The sequence below is a fragment of the Coregonus lavaretus genome (genome assembly GCF_964263955.1).
Source record: "Coregonus lavaretus genome assembly, chromosome: 34".
Classification (NCBI taxonomy): Eukaryota; Metazoa; Chordata; class Actinopteri; order Salmoniformes; family Salmonidae; genus Coregonus; species Coregonus lavaretus.
The window spans coordinates 33,011,108-33,025,950 of NC_140021.1; the positions used below are offsets into that span (position 1 = coordinate 33,011,108).

The following is a 14,843-nucleotide window of genomic DNA, read 5'->3' on the forward strand; positions in this document are numbered from 1 at the left end:
CACCCGTTGACTACTCCCAAATCAAACACAATTACATTCACCGGACAGTTTATTAGGTACACCCATCTAGTACCGGGTCGGACCCCCCTTTACCTCCAGAACAGTTTCTGCAGATTAAACGGGCTGCGAACAGCCTGTTCCATCTCATCCCAAAGATGCTCTATTGGGTTGAGATCTGGGGACTGCACAGGCCACTCAAGTAAACTGAACTCGCTGTCATGTTCCAGGCAGTGTTTTCCACTCCTCTTTTGTCTAGTGTTGGTGATGGCGTGCCCACTAGAGCCGCTTCTTCTTGTTTGTAGCTGATAGGAGTGGAACCTGGTGTGGTCGTCTGCTGCAATAGCCCATCCGTGGCTACAGATTGACAGGTTGTGCGTTCCAAGATGCCGTTCTGCACACCACTGTTGTACTGCGCCGTTATTTGTCTGTTTGTGGCCCGCCTGTTAGCTTGCACAATTTTTGCCATTCTCCTTCGACCTCTCATCAACGAGCTGTTTCCGCCCACAGGACTGCCGCTGACTAGATGTTTTTTGTTTGTCACACCATTCTCTGTAAACCCTAGACCAGGGTTCCCCAACTGCCGAATCTGGCCCACGGGTGCTTTGATTTGGCCACAAAGTTCTCTGAGCAAAGAAATGTATTATAAAATAAATGTTTTATTTTATTTTCATTGTTGGACATAAGACTGTAGAAACACCAGGAAATCAGCTCCAAGTTATTTTTTATTTTGGAAATCTGTTCCCAAGGATTCCCAAGCATTATAGAGAGTTCGTATACAAATGTAAGCAAGGTTTGAAATGATTATGTTTTAGCCAAATATTATATCTGTCTGGGCTTCTTGTGGTCAATTTGCAGTCTACAAATTATTTGTAATTATGTTCCGGCCCCCCGACCATCCGCTCAAGAAAAAATCGGCCCATGGCTGAATCTAGTTGATGGTCCCTGCACTAGACACTGTTGTGCATGTCTGAGATACTGGATACGGTGCGCCAGTCACCGACGATCATACCATGCTGAAAGTCACTTAGGTCACTCATTTTGTCCATTCTAACGTTCAATCAAACAGGATGCCTGTCTGCCTGCTTTATATAGCAAGCCACGGCCACGTAACTCTGTCTGTAGGAGCGATCCGTTTTCGTGAAAGGGGGGGGTGTGTACCTAATAAACTGTGTATATGACAACCATATATGAAAACTAACTTGCACTAACACTCATCCCACTTGAGAGAATGGGCCTCTGCTTGTCCTGTGCTGCTGCTGCCAGCCCATCTAGTGTGCGTCTCAAATAGCACCCTTTTCCCTATGTAGTGCCCTATGAGCTCTGGTCCTGGTCAAAAGTAGTGCACTATGGCCTCTCGAGTGGCACAGCGGTCTAAGGTACTGCATCGCAGTGCTAGAGGTGTCACTACAGACCCGGGTTCGATCCCGAGCTGTATCACAACTGGCCGTGATCGGGAGTCCCGTAGGGCGGCGCACAATTGGCCCAGCGTCGTCCGGGTTAGCTCATCGTGCTCTAGCGTCTCCTTGTGGCGGGGCGGGCGCCTGTAGGCTGACCTCAGTCGTCAGGTGAACAGTGTTTCCTCCGACCCATTGGTGCGGCTGGCTTCCAGGTTAAGCGGGCGGGTGTTAAGCGCGGTTTGGCGGGTCATGTTTCAGAGGACACATGACTCGACCTTCGCCTCTCGAGCCCGTTGGGGAGTTGCAGCGATGAGACAAGATTGGGGAGAAAAAGTGGGTAAAATAAATAAATAAGGAGTGCGCTATGCAGGGAAAAGGGTGCCCTTTGGGACGCAGCCCTAGACTAACATGACTGACTGCTGGAGTCAAGGTTCCTGCACGGTTCTTCATTGTGCCTCTCTTTACTGTGGTTATCATAGTGTTTTTATAGACCTTACCTGCTGACAAAGTGCTGATTCAGAGTTGCACCCCATGCTCATATCCTTGACCATGGCTGCAAAGGTAGGGCCTTGATATGATTGCTCAATAGGCTTTTTATTTTTATTTATTTTTACCAATCCAGTGATTAATTCTATCTTGAGACATTCGTTAACCCCTTAGTTACATTTGTGTGCAGTGTGAAATAGTGTCCTCTTGTGTGTCTACAACTACTCCTGTCTTGTTCTCTCATTCTCTGTTCTGAGTCATAACCGTTTCTCTCTCTCTTGCATCTTCCCCGTCCTCCTAGGTGAGGGAAATCATAGAATGTCTTCCTGAATGATTCTGTTCCAACTTGGTCTCTCAGCTTCTCTCTTGCGCTTTCATTCTCTCTCCTCTCCCTCGCTCTCTCATTCTCTCTCCTCTCCCTCGCTCTCTCATTCTCTCTCCTCTCCCTCGCTCTCTCATTCTCTCTCCTATCCCTCGCTCTCTCATTCTCTCTCTCTCTCTCTCTCTGTGAACCTGCTCTCTCCCTCTCTCTGCATGGCAACTAATGCTCAATGCGTCTCCTTGCCTGCTCGGTGGTGGTGGGTGTGGTGTTGGAGGGTAGGGGTGGGCGGAGCCTCTGTGGTAACCGCATGTATTACCATAGCCGCAGTAAGCTTATCAGCCAATGGTAAGAGCCGGTACTGTATGGTCAGTGCTGGCTTCTGTTTGTCTCTCGGACCAGAGGACCAATCACATAGCCCGTTTTTTGTCCCTCACTCCTCAGAGGAATCAGGACCTCGTTCTACATTTTAGGAACGTTTACAGACTGCAGTCCATCCTCAAATGCCCTCTGTAAAGTAATAGAATAGTTTACAATTTGTAAAGGACAGGAGCTAGGTATAGGAGCAGCGCTTAGGCTGAAAGTATTGACAACTCTGTTTGCTGGCTCAAGATCAGCCCCTTCTTTGGCAGTCATCATATGTCGTTGCGCTCTGTATTTTCAGTGCACAATCGCAAACGGATAGCATAAACATAAGTCAGATTGGCCAACGTCCTAAATACAGTTTATTGCATTGACAGGACTTTTAGGACTACTTTGAAGACTTTGAGATTGTAACATCGGAGAAAGGCTTAACCTACAGAAGTTCCCAGAAGAAGCTTCTTGCTAGCTTGCCCTCCAATCCTCCCTCTCATCTCCTCCTGCCTCCCTTCCTCTGTATGGGTATTGGCTCCTGGTGTCTTCAGATATCTCTTTCTTTATCTCTCTCTCACTCTCTCACTGGCCTACTTTGTTGCTGTACATCTCAATGTACTAAACTGTCTCAATCAATGCTCAATAATTTTATTATAGTAATAATATACAGCTTTATGGCAACATGTGATGTGCGTCTACACAATAATGATATGAGTCTTAACCAGGGGTTTGAACCGAAATTATTTTCCAATCGTTTTGTTCTGAACAGAACCATTATCTATTTAATTTCGTTGCACTGTTCCGACCAGCAAAATAAAGTTATGAACCGGTTCGAATGAAGATGTATGGTTAAATCGTCCCTTTCTGTTCGTTTTTAAGCTTAATTACTTCATCAATGGATAGAGCAGCTTGCTATGGAGCGGGAAAGCTATGTACATGCATTGGACAGACAAGTGTAGTGTAGGGTGCGACTTGCAACAGACATTTTGAGGATGAGGAGAGCGCTGGGCATGAAGCGCTGGGCATCTTGTTGTTATGACATGCATTATCTGAATTAGGCCCACAGAATTATATCTACGGGGGAGCGGCTTCTATGAAGGAATTTTGAATGTCTTTGAACTTCAGAGAGTTGGCTTAATGTTGGACCAGAGCGAGCCCTTGATCATGACTCTCATTACATTACACATAATACTGCCTAGAGTTTTCGAAAGCTAGACCAGAGCTAGCTAACAAGCTAGCTGGCTAACAAGCTTGTGTGTGCAGAGCGACTCCAAAATGAAAATGAAAACACGTCTTGTGAAACTTGATAACTATAGTATCCTTAACTAGCATAGAAAATGTTAATCCATTGTTCTCTAATTAAAAAGCTCTCCCTGATTTATGAATCACGCCTGTAACATCAGTAGCTACTGTAGACTATGCACGCTTCAGAGGGACGGGGAGTGGCAGGTAGCCTACACACGGGCGAAGATTTTCAGCTGGCAGGCAGGCAGACATTGAAATACGTTTCTGAGTGACAGTGAGGTTTTTTTAGACTGGGAAATATGCCTGGAAAGTCAAATAAAGTTATTAACCGGTTCCCGTGCTTTTAAAAAAGCAGTTCTGTTCCGGACCAGTATACATCACTTTCATTCTTGGTTCTGGTTCTGTTCCTCAAAAAATGTCAGTATTTTCCGGTTTTCGTTTCTGTTCCCTGGACCGGTTCCAACCCACGAACACATAGCTGTCTGCCCTCACTGAACCTCTAGTCCTGAGTGTCGCACACTGTGGTTAGTCAGTTAGCCTACTGACGCCCGCCCTCATTGGTTGTGCCTTTCGATCCAGATCAATGGTGTAGACATGACAGAGGCCAGGCATGACCAGGCAGTAGCGCTGCTTACCGGCACCTCTCCCACCATCGCTCTCCTGGTGGAGCGTGACCAGGCCGAGCCGGGCACCGCAGGGGGCTCCCCGGGCCTGTCCCGCGCCCGCGCCCACTCCCCCCCACCTCCAGATCCCTCTGACTCGCCCGACCAGGAAGAGGGCAATGACGACTCGAGCCTCTTGCCCCACGGGAACCACCTCAGCCAGCCGCTGGAGGACGAATACCCCATCGAGGTGAGACAAAGGAAGGGAAGGAAGTGGGTGGAAAAATGCTATAGTACTATGTGATGGGGATAGTGGTAAGTTACCATGATGGAGCATTCAAGCTTCAGATTTCCTTTAGTTTTAATGCCTTTACATTTGGCCTTAATCTCAAATGCTCTACAGCTCAAGAAAATATGGTGCACGGTACGAATGCTTAGTCCTAACCTAGGTTTATTATGCTAGGATGGTGTAATGGGGCCCAGTGAAATGCAGCATTCACTGAGTGAATAATGCCAAGCCCTAGAGTCTGTTCCATTGGCTAAGAGCTTAGGCCTATGTCTAGTCTCATACCTGTCTACAAGTAGATATAGTAGATCCATGGATAGTTTGTGTTCCTTGTCTAATAGAAGAGTTAAAGATGTATTTGGTATTTGTCTGTTGGGACACTGATGTTTTCCTGAATTCCTCTCATGTCTCCTGATACTGTATTTGTAGAGCCCCTATCCTAGAACCATGTCCCTCAATTAAAACTTTGCAGACAACCCTGTTTACGTTAGTCGCTTCACTTCCTCGCCTGACAGGAAGTGGCGTTGGTGAAAGCGGGCGGCCCCCTGGGACTGAGCATCGTGGGAGGCAGTGATCACGCCAGTCACCCGTTCGGCATCAACGAGCCTGGCGTCTTCATCTCTAAGGTTTCTCTCTTCCGCTCTCTCTCTCTCAATTCAAAATGCTTTCTCTCTCTGTCGCTCTCTTTCTCTCTCTGTCGCGCTCTCTTTCTCTCTCTGTCTCGCTCTCTCCCTCTCATTTTCCCGGGTTTGTGTATCTCACCCTCCATGCCTGCCTGTGCTAGGTGATCCCCCATGGCTTGGCATGTCAGAGTGGGCTGCGGGTGGGGGACAGGATACTGGAGGTGAACACCATCGACCTGCGCCACGCCACCCACCAGGAGGCTGTTAGAGCCCTGCTCTCCAACAAGCAGGAGATCCGCATGCTGGTGCGCAGGGACCCCTCACCGCCTGGGATGGAGGTGACGTCTCTTAAACCCACATGTACAGTTGACACGCATACACACACACACAGCTTCTGTCCCTACACACACACACACACACCAACCAGTCCCATCTCCTGATCTATGTGTCCCAATACAGGATATAGTTATCCAGAAGCAGCCTGGAGAAAAGCTGGGCATCAGCATCCGTGGCGGTGCCAAGGGCCACGCTGGCAACCCCTTCGACGCCACCGATGAGGGCATCTTCATATCCAAGGTACCTGGACCCACCTTGTCCTTCTAGCCCCAGACTCTGTCTCTGCCACTCCCACCTCACCCTTCAACGGGTTCTCCTTGGAATACGGTCAATGATTGACCTCCTTTGATATATTGACTCCTGTTAACCCCCCATCCCTGCATCACCCCCTGTAGGTGAGCTCCAGCGGTGCGGCTGCCAGGGATGGCCGTCTGCTAGTGGGCATGCGGATCTTGGAGGTGAGCAACCACAGCCTGCTGGGCATGACCCACACGGAGGCTGTACGGGTGCTCCGCGCCGTGGGAGACACCCTGGTCATTCTGGTGTGTGACGGCTTCGACCCTGGCAACGCTGCCGCTATAGAGGTGAGGGGAAACTGATTAACATCCATTCCGAGTTGAAATTACCCTTAGATACATAGTCAGATCCAAAACGGATGCCATGTTAATTATGCGTCATTGTTTCATCTCAGGCGTCGCCGGGCATCATTGCCAACCCGTTTGCAGCGGGCATCGTGCGTAAGAACAGCATGGAGAGCATCTCCTCTATAGACCGAGACCTGAGTCCTGAGGAGATGGACATCCTACAGAAGGTGAGAATAATATGACGCAGAAAGCCAGTGTGAGGGTCTGCCCTCAGGCTACAATGGATGGTGGCCGGTGTGTGGGAGAACAACATTTCTGTAGAATTACATTGGTACTCGCACTCAACCCAAGGAGGCCAAGATGCTAATTTCATTTAATCCATGCTCGAAAGAATAACAAAATCTGCTAGTGCAAAAGTGAGAAAAGGGACAAACAACAAAAAAGAAGCATACGTTTCAACTACACACTCACACACACACACACACATACTAAACACAGGGGAAAACATAGTGGATGACTTTTAATATGAAACATTTTGATGTAAAATCTATTTTCTAGGAGGTGGTGCGAGAGACGTCCCAGTGGGAGAGCGAAGAGATGGAGGAGGTGGTGAGTGAGACTATGTAGCCAAGTCCTACCTCGCATGCTTTTTCTGCTACTGTGGCAAATCAACAGAGCCCTTTTCTAATGTGTGTGGGTTCTATCCTCTCTCTCCCTTTCTATCTCTTTTCTTTTACCTTTTCTCTGCCCCCCCCCCCCCCCCACCTCCCTCCCTTCCCTCATAATGTGTCTGGGTCATCCATACACCACTCCATCTCCACTCACCCCACCTCCACTGAATTCCTCCATCTTGTTTGTCTTTTTGCCCATTTCACTTTACATTTCACCTACACTCATTTTATCCCCTATTCTCCATTATTATTTGTGTGGCTGGGTGTCCTCCCTTCTTTCCTCCCCTCCTCCACCCCCGTCTCTCTGTGAAGGAGCGCATGCGCTTGGAGCGTGAGGAGGATACTCGCCTGCTAGAAGAGGAGACCGAGGTGAGACTGATCCCTCCCAGCTCAACCAACCGCCTCCCTATCAGAGAAGCGGACATCTCCAGTCCAGAGGATTTTACTATAACATCTGAAATGTTCTGCAACCTGTTGTGCTTCAATGCATATTTATGTAATGATGAAGTGGCCTCCTAACAGAGTGAGACATGAGAGTAGTATGAGAGGGAAGTAGTTTTCTCCAGTATGTCTGACACTCGACCCTCTTCCTCTTTCCCTCAGAACCTGGGCACTGGGCCTCTGAAACTGGACTACCGGACACTGGCCGCACTGCCCACCACCGCTCTGCAGAAGGTCAACAGAGTAAGTTAGAAATAAAGGAATGATTTTACTTGAAAGGTAACACAACCCCCATTGATGATTATGGTGAAATGATGTGAGGTAACTCTTATACTAGACCTCTTATAAGACCTGTGAACCCTGACTAAGGCTGTGAAATGCCTGGAATTGTCTGCTGACTATCTTGGAAATTGTCCCTTTGGGCCCAGAATAGACCTCTCTGTGGAATCCGCCCTGTTTATCTCCCGGGAAACCCTCTGTGACCGGAGGCCAAGCAGGTGCCTCTTGAGGCCAGGGGGAGAATGTGACCCCCCCCCCCCCCCCCATGTTCACAACCCTGACTCCTGCCTTCCTCACCAACGCCTTGGGCCTCCTCCTGTCTAGCCAAGGCCAGACCCAAAGAATAGATTGCCTCTACAATGGAATGGAACCATTCCGTTCACTTCTGTGATATGATGAGATGCCACATTCCAAAACAAGATCCATTTGTATCATCAATGGAGATGATGACTGTTGCACGCCATGTTAATGGATCGTCTACCTTGGCTTGAAGACGTCGCTTAAACAAGAAGAAATCTAGAGACGAATCGAAGGGTGAGTACACAAATAAAAACTAGAAGCTGCACAGGAGGACCCTTTCACATCATTAGCTGGAATGCTGGATGGAGGGAAATGGACAGATATAGAAGAGAAATGATGCCGCCAAAATGGTTGGTAGCTGTTACAGCTGCCCCCATCACCACCCGGCCTCTGCTCAGGGGGTTATTTTACACTCAGGATAGGAAGGGAGTGGGAGGGGTGCAGACGAGAGGGAGGGGAGAGTGTCCCAATGTGTGGGCTCTCAGTCAGTCAGTCAGTCAGTCAGCCAGTGCCCCTGGAAGAGTTTGGTTTGAGTAGAGCTACTGCACCCCTGGTCCCAACAGCCTACAGTGAGTATAGGGACAACTGGGCTGGGCTCTTCTGTGTCTTACTCTCTGTCATCTTATCTATGTATTCAAATACATGGAAACACTTTCTACCGTCATTGTGTCCATTCTGTATTGTAGCTACATGTGTGAACGGCAGCCATTTTTGCTAAAGATGTAAATGACTAAGGATTTATGAGCTGACACAAGGGGCTGACTTGGGCCGCTCTCATACCTGTCACCATTTTAGGGTCTTGCGTAGGTAAATGTATAGGCGAGGCTACAAATTGTGTCAATATTGCCTGTTTTTTCCCTAGCTTAGTTTGTAGTAGGGATCTTTATTGTATTTTGAGGTGTTAGTGTTCTGTTAGCTATTTATTGAATCTTAATGCAACAGTGGTTAGTCTTATAAGCTCTAGTACTAAGCCATGGGGTTTTTCTGGGAGCGCTTAACCTATATATCACCTGCAGCTGTTCTTGCATTATGGCTATGCATTAGAGTTGGAATGAGGACCACTGGGTTCCATGACCACTGTACCCAGGAAGATTATCAGTGGGTCTTGTCATGACTCCCTTAGATTTTTCCTGTCGAAAGAGGGGTTGGATGTACATCTTTTTTTACATAATCTTAATCCCTGTCTATAGGGTTTTTAAAAGTATTGTAATGTTTATTTGAGGTATTCTGACAGCTGAAGTTTGGTAATGTTATGGTATGTATCATAGTATCTAAGGTATGTAGCTAGTCATATGATGAAACATGCTTCTTGGTATGAGAAGTGAGTGGTAAGCAGGGGTGTGTCGTGATGAACCACACTTGGCTCCTGCCTTTACCTAGGCCGGCTGGGTAAAGCTAGTCTCAACTTGTTGGTATGTTGATCGTCTTTCCCACACCTCCCCTCCTCCCGCAGGCACCCAGCCCTAGCCCAGCTGTCCTCTGCCAAAAGGGTACTGGCTCACATACCACCCCACCAGGGTTACCGTTAGCCAGTAATTGACGGCTTTAAAAAATAATAATTGAAAAGCCGAGAAATAAAATTGACTGGGAGAAAAAAACTATCCCATTTCAAAATAATGCTTTTTATTCATTGATGGAACTATCAGTCGATGGAAATACATTTGACAGTCATGCTTATCGACCTATAGGTTAATTAGCAACGTGTTTTGGAATTAAATTGGGCCATGTGTATTTTAGTTATTTATCGCACGCGCACATCATACAGAGCCTATTTTGAGGGGAATATGACTTGTCAGACAGCGTTAGAGCTGCTGGAGAGAAACGTGCTGATGCCCAGTCATTGCGCAACAATTGTAAATGCTATTGCGTGTTAGAAACAGAGCTACTATATACTTCTTCTCAACTGGTAATTGAAGCACACCTCGCATTCACCCTACAAGTTTATAGGCAACGATAGGCAGGCTATCAGCGTGTCCCCCACCACTTTACAATGTGGGCTGGAGGCAGTATGCATTTTGAAAACATATATACTTCATTGTTTAAAACCTGAACATTTTACTTTATATTATGAGGCATGTCTTGCCTTGCTTCAAAGTAGCTTAGGCAAAATCCGACCATAGAAATGTGGATGCAATTATTTTATGAAGTCTTCCTCATATGCCATTGAAACCAGCATTTCTCTCCTGTAATATTGGTTTTCATATCAACTTTCTTTTGTTGTCCAGAAGCCAAAGGCACAATCCTAGTCATATTAGCAAGCCATCCTCGTTGTTGCATCTTTAGATTCCCCTGCTTTCTAAGTTTCTAACAGAGATTTTCATCTCTGTCACATATGAAAACCGCTCGCATCAGGTGCACTGTTTTAGAATGGTGTTTTCCCGCTAATTGCTTTTTGGCAAGTGTTTGTTTGAAAATGAAGTTTTATTGGCTGCTTCATTACAGGAGTTGCATGTTCTGTTAAGATGAATGACCATCATCTAAATGTGATTTCTGTCATTCTGAGCACCTAGGGTGGACGCCCTAATGAGTTACGCACCCAATGCATATGGGTCTGGTAGATTTCTCAAATGGCCGGTAAATTAAAATCTTCCCGGTCATGTTGTCAGGCGATACATTTTCCTAATGGAAACCCTGCGCCCCCCTGACCTCTGTATATTATAGGCCGCATTTACCCCTTTTCTCCCCAATTTCGTGATATCCAATTGTCCCATCGCTCCAACTCCCGTAATGACTCGGGAGAGGCGAAGGTCGAGAGCCATGCGTCCTCCGAAACACGACCCTGCCAAGCCGCACTGCTTCTTGACACACTGTTCGCTTAACCCGGAAGCCAGCCGCACCAATGTGTCGGAGGAAACGCTGTACAACTGGCGACCGTGTCAGTGTGCATGCGCCCGGCCCGCCACAGGAGTCGCTAGAGCGCGATGGGACATCCCGGCCGGCCAAACCCTCCCCTAACCTGGACGACGCTGGTCCAATTGTGCGCCTCCTCATGGGTCTCCCGGTCGCGGCCGGCTGCGACACAGCCCAGGATTGAACCCAGATCTGTAGTGATGCCTCAAGCACTGTGATGCAGTGCCTTAGAAAGCTGCGCCACTCGGGAAGCGACTGCATGTATTCTTAGTGACACTATTTGGATTGTCATGACATGTCAAGGCCATGTCTTGGAATGCACGGGCAGTGTAGAACAATGTAGTTCTGAAGACACTAACCCTCATCCCACTTTAAGCCCTGGCATTTTTGGCACATTTGAGTTGAAATCCATCCTGGTCCCAGTGGAACGCTCTCTGTGACTCCATCTTCTGCTGTGTCACTTGGTTGAAGAATATTTGTTTTACTGCATCATGAAGTTAGTTTCTGATCTGGCCAGCCAGAGTGTGAAGTGGGTCTGTGTCTATTTTAGCTCTTCTCCACACAGCTCCCTAGTTCTCTTATGTATTTATCTGTCTCCATCTTCTTGTCCTCCAGTATGTCCCTCATTTCTTAACGTGTAGCGATCTGTCTCCATCTCTTTTTATGTTTTTTTGTTCCTCAGTTCAGATTTGAGATTTCCTATGCCTTTCTCTCTCTCTCATCATTTCAGTCCCCTTTATCTTTCTCTCTCACTCTCTTTTTCTCTCTCGCTCCTTCTCAGTTATCTCCTTCTGTCAGTGCAACTGTCCCCACGGAGGCCCCCATGCAGGCCCAATGTTCTTCCCCCTTAGAGCCCCTGGGTTTTGGCCTGGGGCAGCCCCCCACCTCCCTCTTCCATGTGGACCCCAATGCTCTGCCTCAGTCCTGCCCCACTATGAACACAGAGGCAGAGCCCCTCTACATGTCCCAGCACTCTCCCAGTCCCTCCATAACCTCCTCCAATCAAGAAGCAGCTAGACAAGAAGCCCTGCCTACCGGTGAAGATGAGGAGGAGGTGGTTCTGGTGGACTCCCAGCCAATCAACTTCACTGAGAACCCCTTCCTGGTGGCCAATCGCAGGAGCAAGGGCCTCCCCCCCTCGGAGCGCATCCTATCAGGGCCTCACGTGGGCTACGGGAGCGCGGGCAAGCTGCAGCCCTGGTTATTCAGCAAGGCAAGCGGCCGGCCTGCCTGCGTGTGTGGGTTTGAGCCAGCATGGTGTGTGGCACTGTGGCCTGGTGTAGGAGTAGCAGTTCCTTTTTGTCTCTGCGCCAATTTAAAATGTTTTATTATTTATTTAGAAAATGTTTCAGCCAAGAGTTTATATGATAGAATTTATATTATGTGTTTGATTTTTTCATTGTAACAACCATTAGGGTTATAACCTGATCTGCCTTATTTTCATTGAGTTCCTCCCTGTAGCACAGGATACACACTTGTGCGCTTGTATGACATAATCATTGCCAATCACAAACACTGCCAGCCAGGATGGCTTGAATGACCAAGATGTGTGAAGTCACCTGTTTTGACGGATGTCTCCTTCACTAACCCTTTGAAAATATATAACCATGAGCATGTGACTTCTGGAATTGAGATGGAACAATGTCTTGCTATGAATGAGTCCTGGGTAAATCCATTTGAATTCAATCACTTTTTGACAGCATCCCTTTTGATTTAAACAAAACTTTCTATGGAAAAAGTGGTCAGAACGTGACTTTTTTGACATGAATGCCAAACATTCAGAAAATAAAGGTGCTCTAAGTCAACCCATTTTGCATACCCCACCATACCGTGAGAAATCCATGTCTTCATCACTGGAAAAGATCAACGGTTGAGTTTGTTATAATTTCAAAGCTTACAAACAGTGTTGTCAAACTATTTGATTATTTCTTGAAAAATGTTACCTTTAACGTCAATTATCTACAAACGTGTAAACTCTGATTTATTTGTTGTATTCCCATATGTTGTAGTTTAGACCCTATTTTACATAATCTAAGGTTTTTGTGTTGTGCCCGCCATAGGTTGGGACCATGTTCTTGAATACATGGTAGGTGTCGTTTCAATCATAGAAATGGAATGAATAGATTGGACCTATCCCTTCAGACAACTGCAATTTAGCTGGTACACCATTGAAATGTTTAATGCACTTCTAATTACTACCGCAAAGATGACTGCAGGTCCACCCACCGTCGAATGTCAACTTAAATGGTCATGTCTTTTCTATTTCAATGATTTCAACAGATATTCCCATTCAAGTCAACATTCTCTGACATGTGGACCTCCAACCATCTTTTTGGTACCATTTGACAGTTGAAATGTCAAATGTAGTCCCATTTATCAACCAAAACATGACACCCACCCTGTATTCAAGAGCATGTTGTGTCTCAACCGATGGCGGGCACAACACCAAAACCTTAGATTATGTAAAATAATGTGAATATGAAAAAAAAGTTTACACGTTTAGATAAGTGACTTAAAATATTAAAGGAAAACATTTTTTTCCAGAAATGATGAAATAGTTGAACAACTCTGTAAGCTTTTAAATGATATCAATTGCAGTAGTTTATCTTTTCCAGTGATGAAGACATGTCTCATGGTATGGTTGGGTATGCAAAATGGGTCAACTTTGAGCACCTTTATCTCTTGAATGTTTTGGCATGCAGGTCCAAAAACATTCTGAGCACTTCTACAATGAGCAAATATGTATGGAAGGTTTCGTTCAAATCAAAAGGGATGCTGTCAAAAAGTGATTGAATTCAAATGGATTTACCCCTTCTGGAGTGCACAGCGGAGCAGGGGCTCTGCAGTGTAACATTCCCGCTAGGAGTCCTGGACTGGTAGGAATGTCCACTCAACAGCTGTGAGGAGGAATTCAAGCCTCAACCTTAAACATTTCAAATATGAGTTTGAAAGGAACACGAACCATGGCACAGTAGATGCACATGCTAAAATCTACATTTTGTTACATTAGACTTATTCTAAAATGGATTCAATAAATACAAATCCTCAGCAATCTACACACAATACCCCATAATGACAAAGCGAGAACATGCTTTTAGAATTTTTTGCAAATGTATTAAAAATAAAAATAAAGATACCTTATTTACATAAGTATTCAGACCCTTTGCTATGAGACTCAAAATTGAGCTCAGTTGCATCCTGTTTCCATTGATCATCCTTGATGTTTCTACAACTTGATTGGAGTCCACCTGTGGTAAATTCAATTGATTGGACATCATTTGGAAAGGCACACACCTGTCTATGTAAGGTCCCACAGTTGACAGTGCATGTCAGAGCAAAAACCAAGCCATGAGGTCGAAGGAATTGTCTGTAGGGCTCCGAGACAGGATTGTGTCGAGGCACAGATCTGGGGAAGGATACCAAAAAATGTCTGCAGCATTGAAGGTCCCCAAGAACACAGTGACCTCCATCATTCTTAAATGGAAGAAGTTTGGAACCACCAAGGATCTTCCTAGAGCTGGCCGGCCGGCCAAACTGAACAATCAGGGGAGAAGTGCCTTGGTCAGGGAGGTGACCAAGAACCCGATGGTCACTCTGACAGAGCTCTAGAGTTCCTCTGTGGAGATGGGAGAACCTTCCAGAAGGACAACCATCTCTGCGGCACTCCACAAATCAGGCCTTTATGGTAGAGTGGCCAGACGAAGCCACTTCTCAGTAAAAGGCACATGACAGCCCGCAAGATTTTCTGGTCTGATGAAACCAAGATTCAACTCTTTGACCTGAATGCCAAGCGTCACATCTGGAGGAAACCTGGCACCATCCCTACGGTGAAGCATGATGGTGGCAGCATCATTTCAGCGGCAGGGACTGGGAGACTACTCAGGATCGAGGCAAAGTTTTTAACGGAGCGAAGTCAGAGAGATCCTTAATGAAAACCTGCTCCAGAGCGCTCAGGAAATCAGACTAGGACGAAGGTTCACCTTCCAACAGGACAATCACCCTAAGCACACAGCCAAGACAATGCAGGAGTGACTTCGGGAAAGTCTCTGAATGTCCTTGAGTGGCCCAGC

The 14,843-nt window shown here is 46.6% G+C and overlaps 1 protein-coding gene across 8 annotated transcripts in view; it reads left to right on the top strand.

Moving 5' to 3' along the window:
- Positions 1 to 14,843, top strand: part of LOC311109417 (protein scribble homolog) — a 119,557-nt gene that overhangs the window by 79,098 nt on the left and 25,616 nt on the right. For 6 of the 8 annotated variants that reach the window (XM_084152287.1, XM_084152289.1, XM_084152291.1 and 3 more), the window contains 9 exons: positions 4,381 to 4,653; positions 5,205 to 5,315; positions 5,474 to 5,650; positions 5,772 to 5,888; positions 6,044 to 6,232; positions 6,340 to 6,459; positions 6,791 to 6,841; positions 7,216 to 7,272; positions 7,507 to 7,587. In XM_084152287.1, coding sequence (XP_084008413.1) covers positions 4,381 to 4,653; positions 5,205 to 5,315; positions 5,474 to 5,650; positions 5,772 to 5,888; positions 6,044 to 6,232; positions 6,340 to 6,459; positions 6,791 to 6,841; positions 7,216 to 7,272; positions 7,507 to 7,587 — 1,176 coding nt within the window. The remainder of the gene's footprint in view (positions 1 to 4,380; positions 4,654 to 5,204; positions 5,316 to 5,473; positions 5,651 to 5,771; positions 5,889 to 6,043; positions 6,233 to 6,339; positions 6,460 to 6,790; positions 6,842 to 7,215; positions 7,273 to 7,506; positions 7,588 to 14,843) is intronic. The other 2 variants (XM_084152288.1, XM_084152294.1) reach the window with 1 other exon arrangement.